At 36.6% G+C, this 19,201-nt stretch overlaps 2 protein-coding genes across 3 annotated transcripts; both read right to left on the bottom strand.

The window, feature by feature from the left end:
- Window positions 1-521: 521 nt before the first annotated feature.
- Window positions 522-5,301, bottom strand: LOC145780590 (carbohydrate sulfotransferase 9-like). Its single transcript, XM_082592216.1, has 5 exons — window positions 5,124-5,301; window positions 4,753-4,901; window positions 2,589-2,814; window positions 2,071-2,245; window positions 522-1,191 (listed from the first exon to the last, which is right to left on the bottom strand). The coding sequence occupies exons 1-5, from the start codon at window positions 5,299-5,301 to the stop codon at window positions 990-992; spliced, it is 930 nt and encodes a 309-aa protein (XP_082448342.1). The 3' UTR covers window positions 522-989.
- A 2,243-nt stretch (window positions 5,302-7,544) lies between these two features.
- Window positions 7,545-18,928, bottom strand: LOC145781331 (protein unc-93 homolog A-like). 2 transcript variants are annotated; one of them, XM_082593107.1, is made up of 9 exons: window positions 18,814-18,928; window positions 15,022-15,114; window positions 14,241-14,435; window positions 12,204-12,406; window positions 11,286-11,483; window positions 10,508-10,706; window positions 9,647-9,828; window positions 8,272-8,506; window positions 7,545-7,879 (listed from the first exon to the last, which is right to left on the bottom strand). In XM_082593107.1, exons 1-9 carry the CDS (start codon window positions 18,833-18,835, stop codon window positions 7,635-7,637), a joined length of 1,572 nt encoding a protein of 523 aa, XP_082449233.1. In that variant the 5' UTR covers window positions 18,836-18,928; the 3' UTR covers window positions 7,545-7,634. The 2 variants fall into 2 exon arrangements, with proteins under 2 accessions (XP_082449233.1, XP_082449234.1); XM_082593108.1 differs by having other exon boundaries at window positions 8,386-8,506.
- Window positions 18,929-19,201: the final 273 nt, after the last annotated feature.

The following is a 19,201-nucleotide window of genomic DNA, read 5'->3' as shown; positions in this document are numbered from 1 at the left end:
TACCGCACACTTTGCAATATAACAATTTATGCTATTCGCTGTTAGTCTAATCTTTCAGTTTTGCCTCAAAATAATATTTACGACACCAAATTCTGTATCACAGTATAGTCAGTAGGTTACATCATTATAATAGGCTATAGCATGATGCCCTTCCGTGCCATTGTTCTTTGTATGTATCATTACTCGATAATGAGCTAATAGATGAGCATTATCGCTATATCTTATCTTTAAACTTTAAAAAAAATTGGCCTTTCAGCAACAAAAGCGCCCTTTTTTTCATAATCTTGCCCCCTCAGTCAAAAATCGCTCCAGCGCTCCTGCCTTTGCTGGGCCCACTTAAATATACAGTGAAATAATTCCTCAGTAATTTTAAGTTGAACCAGAGATACTTCATGAGATCTCAATTCCAAAGTAGATTTGTAACTTTGAGGGGAATTTATCACTTCACGCTCGCTATGTCAGTTGGAGAAAATAGTTACATTGGGAAAGTCAACGTCGATGCTTTCAAAACAGAGATTTATTTATCGATCAAAGCAATACCGCTCTTGCAAATGCACCAAAAATTCAGATATCTGGACCTGAGAGATGAACAGGCATGACACAGTTTGCAATGTAAATGCTTGGTTTGATCTAATGAAACCACAATAGCATGTATGATGCTGCAAACATTAGTGTTACTGTTACAACCTACACCACACCATTTAGTAAGTAGGCTGAGGCTACTGCAGCTATTTCACATTTATACAAAGCCTGCAGTAATTTTTTCAAAACGGAGTGAAGTTCCTCTTGTTGAAGTGTTGTTGTCTGTGATTGTGAATTACTCCATTCACTGGGTGCCTTCAAATGGAGAGCTGTCTTTGAAATGCGCTGCTCAAGCCTGACACACCCCGACAGTCAAACCAGTGCCGATTGATCTGCAATTTCTTCGTTCATAAAGTAGGGGCACTTCACCAGCTGAGCTATCGGGTCGGACATGTTTACATCTTAAATCACAAAAAATTTGCTAGCGGTTTATAACCAAACATCTCAAAATCAACTTTGTAAGCATTGTAAAATGTTTTAAGTATTTCTGAATCCATGCTTAGAAATTCCCTTAAAACGGAATCTTTATCAGTCAGGCTTAATCCGCTTTTTCCGTATCCTGATGAATATTTGACGTTTTTCGGTGCATTGATAAGTTTCAACAGGTATCTGAAGAAAAAATAAGTTCAGTTTTGCAAAAGTTATGTTTTTATAACTAAATAAAATTATAGAAATGTGACTGAACTCATGTATTGTATACTGATCTATTAATAGGCAACAATAAAACAAGTTATAACCATAAGGTTAAAACTTCTTCAACAAATGTAAGATTACAATAGCCTAATGACCTGCAGACCAGGGCCAAGTGGTCGTCGGAGCACTCGGCATGCGACAATTCAGCAAGTGCTTCAACTCAGCAAGAACATTTCAGTTACTGTCCAAGTCAGCAAATGAGATTTTTACCTAACACCAGTCTTGCTTGGTCATCGCTAGCTAAACTGAATTTACTGACTTATGACATGCCAGATTTCGGCTTGCTTAGTTTCATCATTTGCTAACTTCCGGTCACTTGCTGAAACATCACTAGCTCAGTTGTCACTTTCCAGACAGCAAATCATCTGTTTTTTACATTGATTTAACGTCTGCAGATGTTGAATCAATGTAAAAAATGAAAGATTTGCTTTCTGGGATTGGTCCACCGCCATGTGCTCAGTTCACAACTGCTGACATGTATAGGAGACTCGCGCGAAGCCGGGTCATTCCAAAAAATACAAAAACAACGGTCTGTTTCTCGGCAGCCGATCTGTTTCTTCACAAAACAACGGTCTACTATTAGCTATGGCCTGTGGTGATCAAATCATGTTTCAGAATACCTCATAAATGTTATTGTGAGGCAGTTGGTGCCTACTTCAGGCGAGACAAGTGTTTGTCAGTTTGATTATTGATATACACCTGGAAGCAGTAAATAAACATTCGCAAATCAATTTGCGTATGATTTACATTTTACAGGAGTGGATAATTAGTTTTGAAAACACGAAGACATAGTACCTTGAATCTTCCTCTATAGTCTCCAAATGACCTATCACGTCATAGTGAATTGAGCAGGGCTGACAGATTCGGTTATAAGTAGACCAATGATTTGCAATAACTCCATAATTGTTGCCACGATTTTTCATACTTATGTAGCCAATAAATTCATCAAAGGTAGCAAGGAAGTTGTCATCTGTAAAAAAATAAAGTCTTACTTTGTTCATGGCCTACTCAAACACACACGGTCCTACAGTTTGCCTTGAATGGCAAAACTCAGTAGGGTAACTTTTGTCATGAAGTAGCTGACTTTCTAGCTTAATATCCACTAAGCATTAGACACAAACTAAATTTCCTAATAGCATTTCAGAACTTCTATTTTATCATCTCGTTGTTTCTGACAAAATAAGATACAATTTTGTTTAAAAAAGTGGTCGATAATAAAACCAGTCAACTGTTAATTACACTCCTAGCCTAGGTTAATGGGCTATGTGAAAATAACACAAAACAGAGAGCGTCATAGCTTGTTGTTTTCTTACATTTTCTTTCGGTATATCGTTTGTGCATGTCTACAGAAGTTTTAGCATATTGAGGAAAATTTCCATTTGGCTGAAGTCCAAACTTATCGTTGTACGAAGACACAAGGCGATCCAGGGGATTTCGCACAGCTAAAAATTTAACAAAATCCTCCGCACCGTGTGGTAGCCCAATGCTTTCTACCCGGTATTTGTGCGCCACTAGAGTGTGAAGCACATCGTGGCTCATCTGAAATTTACAAGACACTAAATAGTTGATTAGTTAGTTTGTTTAGTTGTTTTTTTTTCACAAAGGTAGGAATTCAATTGACTGACAAAAGCAGCGGTTGATAATTATGTGGCATAAATTAGTGGTGCGATACTGATGAGCCCCCAGCCTCATGGGCAAAACATGTGTCTATTGCGGTCAGTTCTTGCTACAATTAACTGCCGAGAAACACAAGACGCAAAATAGTTGGCAAAAGAATTTTAAGATGACGGAAGAATGTCGGTTATGTTCCAAAGTTATAAACAATGTCCTTCAAAAGATGAAAATTTTGGTGGTTATTATCTTACTTTATATGAAAACATTTGTAACCCACTTGACTTTGAAGCTTAAAACTCACATTAGAAAGTTAATGTTATAGCAAAGCAAATATAGGCTTCTGACGAAAAAAACAACCCTAAATTTTAACAAATTAATTGAATTATTTTTTCGGTTTTCTTTACATTACAGTACGCAATTTAGGCTAGGAGCAAATGCCCAAAATGAACTAAACTTTCTCAACTTTTGAAAAAAAGCCTGCATGCTTTATTTCAAATATTTTATTCAAATTAAAAATGCATTTCGGCTTTGGCTCATAGGCTTCATACGTATAGCACAGCGTTTCTTAACCTTTTCTGACTCTAGCACCCCTGTAAACAGGCCTGACCAGTCTAGCACCCCCTAACTATTGTTGACATGTGATTACTACAGTGCCGACCAAAAGTTTAGCAGAGGCCGAAATTTTGACATGCCTTCAGATCGCTGGTAATATATTTTGTAATGAAGTCTCTTGTTGTTTAACAAACTGTGCAGTTGTTTTAACGAAGTTGATTCCGAATTTGGTATTTGACTTTCATTCACCAACAGAAATTCAATTAAAATCATATGTAAGTGAATCAACTCTCTTAAAACAACAGCACAGTTTGTTAGGCGACAAAAAAATACAAAATATACCGCCAGCGATTAAAAACCATGTCAAAATTTCGGCGCCGCTATTAAACTTTGGCCTGCACTATTGAAAGGAAAGCGATGTACAAATTGATCATTGTGTTTATTCTTCAAAACTACTGTCGTCATTAGTAATAAAAGAAATAGGAAAACCCGAGAATAGTGAAAGAACATGGACAAACTTGAGCATAGCCTACTTAAGTTACCCAGCTGGGTAACTAGTTACACATGTATCAATGGGATTTCTATTGTTGCTTATGTGTGACCAATTTCTCTATTCGAGGCTTCGTGTTAGTCAAAGCCACTCTCATATCGTGGAGCAACCCATGTTGAAGGCGATTCCTTTGTTTTTATTTGGAGCATAGTGAAAAACGCCTTTTCACACAAGTAGGTATAGTCGGAAATGGAACGATCAATTCCAGTGTTGCTCGTGCCAATGCAGGATATGCTGTCAACTGATCACACCAGAAATCAGCAAGCGGAAGGACAAAATTTTGTCCAACAACTCTGATTCACCTGCATGTCAATCAGCTCCTCCTTTAGTCTATTATCATCACTCATGTCTGCCAAGAAGGGCTGCTGTTTCCACTCTGGATACGAGTGATTTGTGGGAATGTATTTTGTCATGGTGGTTTCTAAAAGTGAGAAGTGAGCAACAATATTATAACAAAGCACCCACCAGGTAAGTTCGCACAATCTACTCAGGATCAATTTGCGTACTTGACTGGGAGATGACTACAATAACAGCAAGTCATGTTGGCTACTTCGAAACAGCAATCACTGACTCACTGATATGACAACTGCTGATACTGGCAGAAAGATGAAAAAACGCAGAAAAATAAAACGCATTTTTTAGTAGGCTATTATACTGCATGCATTTAGCACCCCCTACAGTCTATTCCAGCACCCCCAAGGGGTGCCAGCACCCCCGGTTAAGAAACGCTGGATAGCAGCATTAAGCTAAGTGAACTTTACCTGTTGTACGCTCTTTTCGCTGTATCCGTTTAACATTAAAATAACTTTTTTCCAGTTCGTACATCCAGCTTTCGGTATAAAACATTGTGCTAACTTATACGGTGAAGACAATATATATTTTCCTTTCAATGCTTTTTGATCCCATAAACCTATACAATAATGGTATTACAATTGCATAGGCCTACAGCCCCTATTCACTCAAAACCTTAACAGACTGTTTCACCTTTATTGAAATCATCAAAAGGTTCTTATTCAATTAAAATAAGATAGATTGTTAACAATGTTTACTGTCATAACATCAGCACAACTAGGATATTTTGCAAACAAATCAAGAAACATAAATTTATTGTGCAAAGTCGGCTATGACTTACCAAGTTTTTGGCACGTTTCCTTGATAAGTTCTCTTCTTTCTTTCATTCGTTTTTCCATCCGAATCATAAATTCAGTTTCATTTATTACAGTGTTAAGTGAATCAATTGCATCATCCTCGTGTGTCAAAATCTCTTTCTTATTGTCATGAACCTTGGATTTTGAACTCGGTCTTCTCATAAAAACACTTTCTCTAGCTGATGCTTTCTTTTTAGAAATTATTTCAATATTTTTGTGTGTTGAGTGTTTTTTTGTCAAAAGCTTCCTTTGCAAAGGATTCTCGCTCAAGATTTGTAGTAAAAACAGCAATTTTGCAGCCACAACACAACAGCATAAGCAAGTTGAGAAAAAGAGCACTTTCCTGTTAATTTTTTGCATGAACTTGGCCTTATTTATTACTAGGCTGCGATAAGCTTTACTTTGATGACAACTTATACAAAAGCAAATATGAAGTTTTCAAAAAGTTTGTTGCATAATACACTTCGAAAACACTGTTACTATTGTTTTGATGTTTCAGCGTCAAACTACATTGAACTATTGCAATTTTTTAGTTAAAAAGTATCCTGGCTTAGTAGTTTTGTGGGAACTAGGTCAGTTTCTAGTATCATATCCTGTTTAGGCAAATAGAACGGTTGTTTTCATACAAAAGTACTAGGTCTATTTTCTATGAAAGCATCATATGATTAGACCATGCTTAGACTATTATGGTGCCATGATCATGTGCAATGTGCATTGGGTAAAATAGCTTTTTACTACCTATTTTCGTCAACATTGGTAGGCTTGCCAATTTCTGGAGTTGTTGGAATTATTTCTTGTCGAAACGAAATTCTTGATAATGAAGATGTTTCTGTGCTGTCTGTTAAATGTTGCGACCGACTTTTGCTTTGACTAATTTTGATTTGCTTTGTAAATCATCCAAATTTCGACCTGTTTTTAACAGGGCTTTGAAGTTGAAGGGATTTTAGCGTGTTCGGAGTCGAAGTCGTTAAAAAAAGACCGACTCACACTCCGGCTTGATACAAAACGACAAACAATAAAAATGTTGTTTATGTTTTCGTTCTAAAATATTGTTTCTTCTGTATTGCATTCTAAAAATTCTTTTCTGTATTGCATTCTTTTCTGTAGGCTATTGCATTCTAAAACTTCACCTAAAAATAGAAGTGTTTGTTCTTGTCGGTTTTTGTGAAAATCGCCATTTTAATTTCAATCACAACTTTAATGAAATTAAATGAAAAAATAAAACCAGTAGCCTACAAACCTTTGAGTTAACAGCAATTTGGTATTATAACAGCAATACAAAATTTTCTTTTCAAATTCAACGAGGTAAAGTCATAAGTCGCTTGATTTTGAGATTTTAATTTAGTCTCGACATTCCAAAGTTTTGAGAGTCAACTTAACCAAACTAAACAACTCTTCATGATCGTGTGGCTTCGCGTTTTATCACCCTCGGAAAGTAGTGGTGATCTTTGACAGGTCATGGAAGAGTAGGCTAGCCTTGAGCGAAGGCCCAAGCACTAAATCAGGCTCAAGCTCTTAACCATTTCAATTGGTGTCCTTGTTTTGGAATCATGGAAGTTTCTCATAGATTTAAAAGAACACTTAAAAGTGTGATGCAAAAATGTAAATATAAAAATTGATGACCAATTAATTGACGATTGTATGCTTGCTAGCCGCTGGTACAATCTGTCAGGCAATGTATTTGCAACATCTTAGAGCAATCTTATTAAGTTGTAGCGTATAATTTAACAGCTCAAGGTTGTTGACTTGTCCTTTAGCTTAGAAGTTGTTCAAAGCTCCAAAAACTTGCTGATCCAAATTAGATAACTACTGCTCAAGAGCAGCGGTTTTGAAAGAGTTGTAGACTATTTCAGATGTACAGTACTCGGTGTTCATGGTTTCAAAAAACGGGTTATGAATCCTTCGCTAAATAGAAATAAAAGCTGCTGGTGGTCGATTGCTTTCTTGATGCAATTTCTTGATACCAAGGTTGGCGATTTAGCAAAAACGTTTCGAAACAACTGCTCTAGAGTCTTTATTTGTAAGTTAGGTATTGTTAAATCTTGTGTCTTGTTAACTTATTGATTACATCAACTTCTAAAAGTAATAATTTTTATACCGGTAGGCCTACCCCAAAAATTGTTCGTGATTTTGTTTTCTGTGAAAAGCATTTCTAGTTGCAAACAAAAGAACGATAGTTGCAAAGCGAAAATGAAGGCAATACGTATTAGCCTACACGCTACAGCTGCTATATTTTGTTGCAAAAGCAGTTCAAATCTTTTATCTCTTCTGGTCTGTTACTACTGTAAGCTTTTTTTTCTTTCTTAAATTGAATTGATTAACAAAAATTATCGGTAAAAGCTATCACTGCTGGAACTATGACCTACGTTATACCTATAAGTTTAAATATTTGCACGCTTGTGACATGACGGTATTTCTTATGTAATGGCTAATAGAATGAAAACAGTGTATTGTAATACATTGCACGATATAAATAATTTAATAATCGTATTTGCTTATTCCGAGACAGAAAGTGTTCTGCCTATTTTGCTTTGAGTTCTTTGCATAGATTTGAACTTGAATTCTGCTGCTATTATGCTGATAAGTGCAAGCAAAAGTGCTCCCAACTGAATGTAAATTTTCATATAACTGCAGAGGCTTGTTCCCCACGCTGTAGACGCTACAACTCCGAGATTTGTTACAAGGTTTTGCACACTGTAAGCTATTCCAAGCTTTCTTTCAAAGTAATGAGAAATCAAGCCTGCAAAGCAGAAATGGAGAGGTATTGGGTTATATCTGCAGGTTGCAATCAAGCAAAGAGCAATAACGGGATGGAAAAGCAAAATAACAGAAACTTCCTAAGCCGACTACGAAATTGACGAAAACTCAGTGAACATAAAACTATATCTAACAGATGACTAAATCTGTTGGTCCACATGGTTTGAAAAGCTAACAGCCTAACACATCACACAATTCTTCACAAAAATGTACTTTGAGAGAGCGGAAATATCCCAGCCAGCAAAATCTGCACTTTTTACATTGATGTAATTTCTGCATACGTCGAAACAATGTAAAAATGATTGATTTTGCTGGCTGGAATACGTTGCAGAAAACTAAAATATTTCAAAACATCGTTAAAATATATTTCATTACCTTGATATAAACTGACCATGGACCCTTCTCCAATACCAAGCAGGACGCCGATTACGTAGGCTACCCAAAGGTTATGTTCGTTTGGCATCCAGCATAAACTCACTATATACGCACTTCCATGGATGACGCCAACGACCAAGAGGAATCCTTTTCTTCCGACGCAAAACATGATTTTAGGGCAAAAGATGGAAGTTATTACTCCGCTTCCGGAGAAAAGAACAAGAGCAATCCCGAGCTGCGTCATCAAAACACAATCAATTGTTGGGATATCAACCATGAAGAGCCCAAATTATGGATACTCACCATGTTTACAAACATAATATCATTTATTGAACCATGGCTGAACATGAGTTTAGTATATAGCAGGGGTTCCCAACTTTTTTCCACGGTGGCCCCCTTTGAAAATTTTGAAAAATCAATGGCCTCCCTATTTTTTCAACCTTTTGAAAAAATTAAGAAACGTCATTTTAATTAAAAAACTTGTTTGTACAGTAACCGGTAAAAACCATTTCGTGAAGATTTGGGCAAAATGTACTAGTTTTTTATTAAATTTTAATTTATTTCTTTTGTTATATAGTGTTGGAGTGGACTTAAGAGATGATAAATTAAAAAAATTACTATTTGTCAAATTTTTCCTTGGCCCCCTTGAAAAAGGCTCATGGCCCACTAGGGGGCCATGGCCCCCAGGTTGCAAACCCCTGGTATATAGGTTACATTTTGGTCTCTTTATTTTTTGATTAAATTAACCAGGCGTTTCAACCATTTTGCTCCTAAGGTTAAACTTGTTATTCTATTTTCATCCGGTCGCTCAACATTTCTATATACAAAGGTTTAAGTCCAGTGTTAATCCTTTTTTTTTCTTTTGACTATGTCCTCAATGCCAGTTGCTTTTTGTTAATGGTATTTACCTTACAAATCTCAGAAAATTGTAAGAAGGCCTAACAAACGAGTGGGAATTCTCAGTAGCTTTTCACGAAAATAAAACTAAATCCATACAGTTTGATTTTTTGATAAACACATCACTAGTCTTATAAAAATGACAGAAACATACTAAGGTGAGAAAATATCATTGAACCGGTATTGTGAGAGTAAATGCAACTCCATAGGATTAAAAATCAAACATCAGACCCCACAGTTCAGAGTTAAACAAATGACCTACCATCGTGCAACACTCTTCTGGTAAATCTAGAATAGTTTAGTGTTTTCCCCCCCATTATTCGGCTGCGTTCCGTTCAGATCGTTTATCAACTTAACATAAAATTGATCCGAAACACACGTCCTTAATCTTACACAAAAAACGCTTGTGTACAAATTGTACGTGATCGTGTCACAAAATCAATGGCCGTATGCTTTATCCAAATTAATTAATACTCACCTTTTCTACCCCAACAGTGCACGACACAAACGCTCTTGTGTACTCAGTGACGCAAAAGCCATAAAATATTCCATAGTAAAAGACAAGTGGGGCAACGAGAAGATGGAGAGGCGAAATAAGATGCAAAAATATATCGCGGATTTCTTGAAGAAGTTTCTTTGAATTGCTTATTGTTTTCTTTTCTATAATTTTGTGCAAAATGAAAAACAGTGAGTTAGATATAGGTATGATGCATAGGCAGCTCATACCCTCGCCGGGCTGTATCAAAAGTTTTCATAAATCACTAAATTCCATTTCTGTTTGGTGCTCCGATTGGTGGCATGGGCAATGATGGATATAATAATAATTTACTCCACTGCGCCCTCATACGGCTGTTAGAAAACTGACTTTGCAAAGAATGCCAAAGAGCATATCGCAATTGCGCAAAAAGCAAGAGTATATACAACGAGACTGAGTGATCCACAAGCAACAGCGCTACCGGTATATAAAATCATACATTGCTGCTATAGCATAGAACCAAAATAAATTATTGGATACTGAAAGAATGCATTTTGTGCCAAGAATAATAAAAAAAAAAATTTTCAATGCGAAATGAATTTTAACATTTTTTTACTACGACGTCTGACTAAAGAATTTAGAGTTTAAGAATTTAACAGCCAGCAGGAATCATTTGCACGAAGAAAAGAAAAACAAATAGAGAACAACACTCGGCACATTATTTTCGACACAATAAAAATTAGAACATTCTCCAATCTGGAATAACAAGCACTTGTAAAATACTTGAACTAAATCAACAAAATGCTCTACAATTGTGGATTTTGCGATGCCAGTAAAACGTACAAAATGTTGCAAAAATCTTACCTCTAGTAACAAGAGATAAAGCATCTTCATTAATAGCAGGTTTATCAAATTTAGCCGGGGCCCTTGCTAAACAAGCAGCTTGTAAGATCATGGCAGTGGCGGCGATTGCAACAAATAAGGCAAGCAGCAAGTATGTTCCGGTTTGATCAGGGTTGTAATTTTCAAGTTCCTCTTCCGTACTGTTGTAAATGTATTCCGCCTTCGATGAGAGGTACAAAATTATGTGATACAAAGATCGCTACAACGCGGATGGCAAACTCAATGCCTTTGAATTCTGGTAAAATGTTTAAAATTCAACTTGATCGTTCACACTTCTGAATTTTACATGCTGTGATCAGTAATTTCAAATTTTTCTGACGACATCAAGCTATGAAGCTTCAGTATCCAAAGAAACATTTTCAGTCTCACAACAGATTAATTTGTTCTCCATTGACAACTAAATTACACAAAGCCAGATGTAATGTGATTATAAAAAAAGAAATCAGAAAAAAGCAAATTTAAACAAAAATTTTCTAAAGTAGCATACAAATTTACAAACAAAAATGGCTTTATTGAATTCATGGAAATATGTGTTGAGGTTTATCATCTATTGCATCAGTCTTTTCACAAACAAAATCTTCAATTGCACTTTTATGTTTTTCAAACACTTTCATTATGGCAAAACACTTAACGGTGAGTCTAATCCGTGAAGTGTCTTTTTCTGTTATTGCAATTGTACGTCAAAGTAGTGGACACAGCAAATGTAATAAATATTGCAATTTGCAAGCATGCGTCACACCTGGCAGTCATTAGCACCACATTTCGCAAGATCTGTTCTTCTTTTTAATGATTTATCCGTTTCCAAGATGTCAGTAAAATTATCACTCTTGACTTGGAAATTGTTGTCACTGTGTGTTCCGTTACTGTACAATCGTGTTTGGTTGTTAGCCCCTTTGAACAGCATCAGAATCAAAGCAATGAGGCCAAATCCAATCAACTGGAAATGGATTAAAGATTTAACAAGCATTATTATTATTGTAACTGTCTCCGCCGCCAGTGTAGCCAAATCGTTTGGCATCCGCTGGCTTCGATCAGTCTTTCAACAAGGCTGATAGGATCTCCATTCTGTTTTGTCCTTTGCCATGTTTTGCCTTTGCGGGGTGGGAAGTTGTGAGACTTAACAAGCATTGATATACAAATTCGAAAAAGAAAGCAGGTACCGGTGCAACGGTCCAAGAGTTACTACGGTACAAAAGTTACCGTGTTGCTGCAGCATGGCAGTCTAGAAGAGACGTCAGACCACAAATGATCAAAGCTGCGCGGCGCTTCCGAAAGCGATATAAAAACAACAATTTTAAAACTAAGTTTAATCGAGTAGTTGTTCTCAAGCTAATGCATACCTTTTCATTTAAGATTAATCAATGCTTAAAATTGTCAATGTAACTTTTTGAGCAGTAGGAATTTCAATTATTTTCATAAAAAAAATGATTAATTATATTTGGCAACCCTGGTAACTCTTGGACTGCGGTCGCTCCTGGACCATTACACCGGTAATGCACAGTTATAAGCAAAACAGGTAACAGCTGCAGTCACACATCCTTGACAGTTAAACACAACAAACACAAGTAGCCTACTGTTAGACGCCGACTCGCTCCACAATTCATTCTGCTTTATTTCGACACCGCAAACAACCAACATATAAAGAACGTAAACTTACATCTCCAAGGTAAACCAGTGTATAAAAACCACCGAAGAAGCGAACGACATAAGAATCTTTTGATTTAGACTTTGGAGGCCCTTTAGACTTTTTCTTCACCCAACGCTGCTCCCCAAGAAACGCCACATAGACAGACGTCCCCGTCCATGGAGCACTTTCTGTCAATCCATGAAACACCGATGCGAATATCATAGTGTACCAGTCTGTAAAGAAACAGTGCTCGCTTGTACATACATGATATTTGTGGATATGAATGCTTTTTTCCTTTAAATTGGCATAAGCTATAGATTCATGCACTGACAAATAACATTTAAAGCGAAATTTCACTGATTGAAGTTAAAGGAAAATTTTCTTGATTTTGCGTTTGTTGTACAAGTCGCAACAAGTTTGAAAATTGTCGTTCTGTGTCTTGCTCTGAACTAATAAAGGTTTCGCGTGTAGACCTGATGCAAGAAGTGTGTCCTTCATGCAGACAATAAGTTCCTAGCTTTGTTAGTTAGTAGCCTAGCATGTTAATAGCTGCAAGATCTTTTGGCAATGTATCCAATGTTAACGAGTTTGAAACTCTTCTTGGTCGTTTACATCTTGCTTCCACAAGATTGAATTTAAGGTTGGCGCATGTTGTGGGTTTAGCTGAAAGGCGAAGTACATTACCAAGCCAACGTACCATGCGATGCTTGTGAGATGAAATGAAGGACAAGGTAGGCTACATGTTCATGCCATTCAAATGGTGCAATTATGGTAACGAGAAACCTTTCTTTCCACACCATCGATGCTTTTATCCAAGGGCAAAACTACAAAAGGTTTCAAAGCCAGAAGTATAGGCTTGGTCGGGATGAAAGCAACCTTCAGCTGTTTGTGACTTTCTGTTGTAGATTTACTTATTTTTTGCGTTGTTATGTCGTTGATGACTTGAGTGATGAGAGCAATAATCCGCTGATTTCCTTTCATCGATTTCGTTTGCAATGTCGATGTTGTGCACAACAATTTAATCCCTCAAAGCAATAATTTGCCCAGAAAAAAATCGATTTGGCTGCGCGCTGGCAATAATATCCTCAGTTACGGTGACCTTTGCAAAATTATTTTTTACGATAAAAAAATGACTTGACAAAACATTCGTTAAAAACAGCTAATAACCACGCATATAACCGGTTACGGCTTGACTCTTCCATCATGCATGCACCTTGTTTGTATGGTGCGCAGTCGATGGGAATTGGGAACCCAAGCCAATATCCTTAGAAATAAGCAGTGATGTACGCGTATACAAAAAATATTGACGCCGTCAGCGTAAACGCAAACGTTCGAAAAACCATACGCCGTATGCGTCAACGTAACTTGTGAAAAAAAAGTTGGCGGCATCAGCGCATACATTAGCATAAACTCATTTTGTTTGCTAGGTGCCAAACATTCACACGGTACTATAAACTACTCGAAACAAACAAGTTTTATTTTGAATTTTCACGAAGAAACACAAGCATCTGAAAGTGTTCATCTGACATTTTGCTGCGTTTTGGTTTCAATATATCTTCGCCCATTGAAAACATTCTTTCAACTGCAGCGCTGGAAGGTATTGGCGTGTTGTAGTGAAAAAAAGTATTTTGGAAAGCTTTCAACGACGTCAACATTTCGCAGTTTGATAAAAAAAAAATGCAAACAACAGCTGAGACATTAAAAAGTATACGTTGACGCTATACGCTAAAAAAACGCAAAAACTTTACGGCGTAGCCTCAAGCGACAACTATCCAAAAAACATGTGGCCGTAAGCGTTAGCGTAAACAAAAAGTCAACGCCGCAAGTCTACGGCGTAGAATTTGCGGCGTATACGTACATCTCTGGAAATAAGGGATCCTGGAGTTGGAGACTGGAGAGGTTAAGCACCATTTCTCCGTATGTAAAGTTGTTATAAGTAGCCTACATAACACTTTGTTCTCAAGCATCATCGTAATTATATAGCCTACAGTAGCTTATCATCATTTAGCCTAAAAAAATACTTTGGCTGAGAATAGCTGAAAGTAACAAAAAATGCTAAATTCTCACTCGGATAAAAATGTGCGGCAATGTAAGTGGCATAACCAATTTCTCCAACTATCATTCCTGTTTTTGCTCCGTAGAAATCGATCAAAAAAGGGACAAATGTGACGCATGACACAGCGGCAGTGACGTGTATGACCATGACGCTGATCGTTCCTAGACCCTCTTTGACGTTTATACTGCTTTCCAGTCCCAGCACACCTGAATATAAACCAAGTCATAGGAAAGTAACTGTACATTCAAGTACACATCAACAGCAATAAAAATAGAATTTAAGGCTACAAAGTTGAAGACTTGATCACTTTAAAGACCTATGTTAAGAAGATGAGGAAAGATCAAGATGTCCCACTTAACTTATCTTATATTTTATATAAATACCTAGTAGTCATTACTAAACAATAAACATCTGTATGCAATTGTCTTATTGTTCCATAACATAAATGTCACACAGAGTTTTCTAGCAAACTGAGTCTATAATCACAGTTAATTCTTATTGATCGGTAAAAATTTAGAATTTATTTGAACTTGAGATTTATGCTAAAAACTTCGTATAGGCTATAAAAGTTCTTGAAGTAATCTATCAAAATCTGTCGTTTGATTTTAAACGCTTGAGTAGATTGGCAAAAATCCAAAAGTGTAGTGGGTTGTTTTCATACCCCTTTCAGCACGCTGGTGAAAATCAAATACCTGTGTACAAGAGCAAGTATTGTTGCAAACCCATGCAAAACTCGTAAGTGTCAGCTTTGTTTTATATAATCTCCTGTAAGCAAAGTCAGATTACACTTACCTTGGTATGCAGAATAACTCATCATGAAAGTTATCCCAATAAGAAGCAAATTCTTTCTCGATTTTACTCGTTGTTGGTTGCCATTTTCCACCTCTGAAAATAACAAAAGTGCATGATACTGCTTTGTTATAATTCAGCCTGAGATATCATATCTATGATAATTTCTAATATGCCATTATTTTGCTATATAGCAATCAATGTTGAAAGGTAAAAATCTATGCCAACAAAACGCAGAGCACAGCAATAGCTTGTGACAATTTGAGAGACCCTGTGTGGTAGTGCATTTCATTGCAGTGCAGAAAAGCATAGCCTAACAAGCGTAATGTTAGTGAATACAATGTCCCACAACATAACCTAAAATCCTAGATCAACTTCTCTTGAAATATAAGATTATTGAAACATTGGTGTAAAATTTGCGCTTGTTCCAATAAACATTGGTGTAAACTTTTCAAACAACTGCAAACGTAAAAGAATTTTAAATAACCAAAATAGTATGGCAATTTTTTTAGTAAAAATAAAGCCATAAACATGAGCAGTGAGCACTCTAGAACACAGTGGCAAAACACGATAACGCTGATGAACGCTTTCAAATGTTAGTCCCATGCAAATGAACACTTTTGTGGAATTTGAATTGTTTGCAGTGCAATTACAAACTTTATGGCCTAGAACAGTTAACCAAAGCGTTGGTCTACTTTGGAGAGACAATTAATAAGAAACATTCCTGTCAGTCGTAAAGGACTGGAGGCTGGAGCAACACTCACAGGTAAGTATCTGGTAGAAGTTAGGGCTGTTTGATATGATTGGTTTTCAAGTCGAAACATTTCATAATATTTTTGAAAATATGATACACGAACGTGTAAAAACAACTGTATCGGTTGTGCTAACAAACATCGTTTGAAGAAGACATGGATATGATCACTAACGTATTTTATAGTTGCTCAGACAAAAAGCATGTCGTACACTCTAGGTAGAAGAGTAGGCTATAATGCTGCACGACTTGTTACAACAAAGCTACCTGCTGCTGCATACAATTGAAAAGGCGGGGTTTACTCAACCTCAGCTTCTGGATAAAAGTAAAAACTTAGATTGAATGATAGAAACATCTACAATTACATGCAGTTTGAAAATTTGTGTATCTTCTTCTTTGTTGTTGGAGTTTTCCGACTAAAAAGCAAGGTATTAACTTACTGTAGGCTACATGCTAAACCGGGGTGGGCAACCTACGGCCGCGGGCCGGATCCGGCGGCTCTTTAATGAATTGTTAGCCTACAACTATAAAGCTTACCGTGTACTATCAACCCGTTCAACAATTCTTAATACATTACACAGTGTTTGGGACCATGTTTATTACTTCGGACACTTTTCGTCAAAACTTGGATTTTCAACAACATGTCATGTCAAATAAATGTAAGGTCAATTTCAAACAAAATGACTGGTTTTCCCTGATTGGTTTGACCGGGATTGCGTCAATGGTTAAACCTATACAAGAATGCGAGACTGCTATAACTCAGCTTGCAAAAGCTTTCTCAGTTCGAGGACTAAAATTTTTGTCAAATCAAATAAAACATTTACTCTAATTTTAGCATCATTTTGTACATATAGCGTTCAATAACAAATTATTTTTGTTATAATCCAGGTCCAAACGGAGCCCCTCTTTTGGTTTTCATCACGCCAAAAAAGGAACCTTTGTTTACATTGATTCAGCGTTTGCACACATTGAATTAATGACAAAAGGATTCGTTTGCTGAGTGGAAACTGTAATGTTTCGTGCGTGGGTTCAAATCTCACTTCTGACACCATGTAATGTTTTGCGGGAGCCTTTACGTCTAACTATTTCGGACGAACTCTCATAGACAAACAGATAACTTTATTTAAATCTTAAACATAACCTGGCAATGTAAACGCCCACATAGGTGCGGCACTAAAACGATTGAACTTATTATTGGTAACTCGAGTTTTGAATTGAATGACGCAACGCTGTCAGGAAAGCGTATTTAACAGCGGCCAATCATGAGGTCATGGAAAACGCGTAAGGCAAAATGCGAAACACTAAACACAAGGTACAAACTTAAAGGGCAAGTTCTCAAATAAATTAAAAGTTTAAAAGCACGTTTCCAATATTGAATATCATTTAATAGATTAAGATTTTTTAAGCTTATAATGTTGGTTTCGTGAAATAGCGTATGGTCGTTGTTGAAGCTATCATGTCAAGAAAAAAAACCATACCTTCCTTTCGTTAATACCCGTAAAAAGAGAAATAGAAGCAATGGCTGGAACGTGAAATCTAACCATGGAGATTGTTAATATCTAGTCTGCTATTTTGATTATGATTGTCATTATCATATTATTTGTGGCACATTAATACCATCCGGCCCTCCGAATCCTTGTGGACATTTTTGGCCCGCGACTGAAGGTTGCTGACCCCTGACAAATGGCCAGCAGTACTGCAGACGTAGACATAAATCGCTGAATTTTACTAGAAATTATAGCGATTCGCAACTGCTTTGGCAGCAACAAAAATAGTCCACAGAGAGAAAAAGATTGAGTATCGCTTTAGTAGACGTTTGCAGAAAACTGACGAGAAAAAAGATTCAAGCTGCAGTACAAGAATGCAACGTTATCAGAAGTTCTATCACCTATCTTTGGTACAAAGGTCAAATGAAAATTACACAATGGTTGTGAAACAACCAGATGGCGTTCGGTTTGAACACTCACAGACAATGTACACATTTCTGGGCAATGGTTTTAATCAAGGCCGTTGAAAAGATTATTTGGCTCCGGTATCAATGAAATCTCAGGCCCCCAAAAAGCGTCTAAGTAAAATCAAGACATTTTTTTCAAAATATGAAAACTTAAGGAAGGAAAAATACTACTAAATTATCAAGGATAGAAGTAGTTTTCATCCAATTGTCCCTCAAAATTAGATTGAATGCATATTGCATACATACTATACCTAAAGAAACGCGGTGGTTTCTTTAAATTCTCGGACCCTCTGGAAAAGTTTCATGTCCCTAAAATCACCTCGAGTAAAGACTTGAAAGCACCTACTGAGCCTACAAAGCGCATTTGAGCCCTACTGCTTTTAATGCATATATATATATATATTTTTTTTTTACAAAACACTCACATACTTTCATTTAATTTTTAGACTGTTTCATTAATACTGAAAAGTTTGGGTGTTCATCAGGACAATTATCGTTTCTAGCAATTATCTTTCATTAAGTCAAAGAATTACAAAAAAACTTGTCTTTAAAATTGCCTTTCATTTACAACGATTAGCGAACACCTGTAGGCTACTTTTGTCATTCAGCTCATGTGTCGTCGTTTAATTAAGAGAGTAGCAACTTAGGTTTGCAAGAAATAGTTAGCTAGAGAACCCAGCTGTTTCCTGATTAGTGGTTTTTATTGGTGATCGAAAAGTAGGCTATAGTCTAATAGCCTGTAAGCTTGCAAGTGGGCTATAACTTGCATTGCAGTAGGCTATCAGTTAGCACCCTGAAAACGCAAATAACTAAACTGGGCTGTATCTTAAATGTGTAAACTTGATAATGAATACACTTTAGAATAAGAAAAAATTGAACTTACAACTTAACTGAAAAATTAAATATACTTAACGGTGATGATGGCTATCCGTCGTTTTCGAAGATGGATGATCTCCGCAAAAAAACGCAAACGATGAGTAGCCTACTTAAATGGTTAATGAGTCCAATCTTAATACGTGACAACGTACAAAGAATTGTGGCCTATCCTACATTCGTATATGAAAACGTATAAAAATAGTCTATAACTTACCTAATTCATTTTCCACAGCCATGTTGAGCGAAGATTCCTATCTCGCTTTCAACAGGCACACTTCTACTGTACAACAATTATCACCTGCTACCCACTCTTAGATAAGGCTGATACATCAATCAAATACAGTAGTTTAGTCACTGTTGATCGTGAATAGCCAATATTTTTGCTTTGGTTTACAACCCAACCTGTAGCGACCGCGACCGCGACCGCCTGCCAATCCATGCAGCATCGCCGTTTAAATTCTCATCTCAGCAAAGCTGTTCATGAAGCAATACAGTATTATGATTTTTTAGTGTCGCTTTCAGAACAGCTGGACCACCTTTTAGCGACTGCAAGTTTTCAACTCAATGCGATGCAAAATAATGTTTGTAACCATATTCACAGC

The sequence above is a fragment of the Aplidium turbinatum genome, chromosome 12 (genome assembly GCF_918807975.1).
Source record: "Aplidium turbinatum chromosome 12, kaAplTurb1.1, whole genome shotgun sequence".
Taxonomy (NCBI): domain Eukaryota; kingdom Metazoa; phylum Chordata; class Ascidiacea; order Aplousobranchia; family Polyclinidae; genus Aplidium; species Aplidium turbinatum.
This window is presented reverse-complemented; position numbering and strand designations above follow the sequence as displayed.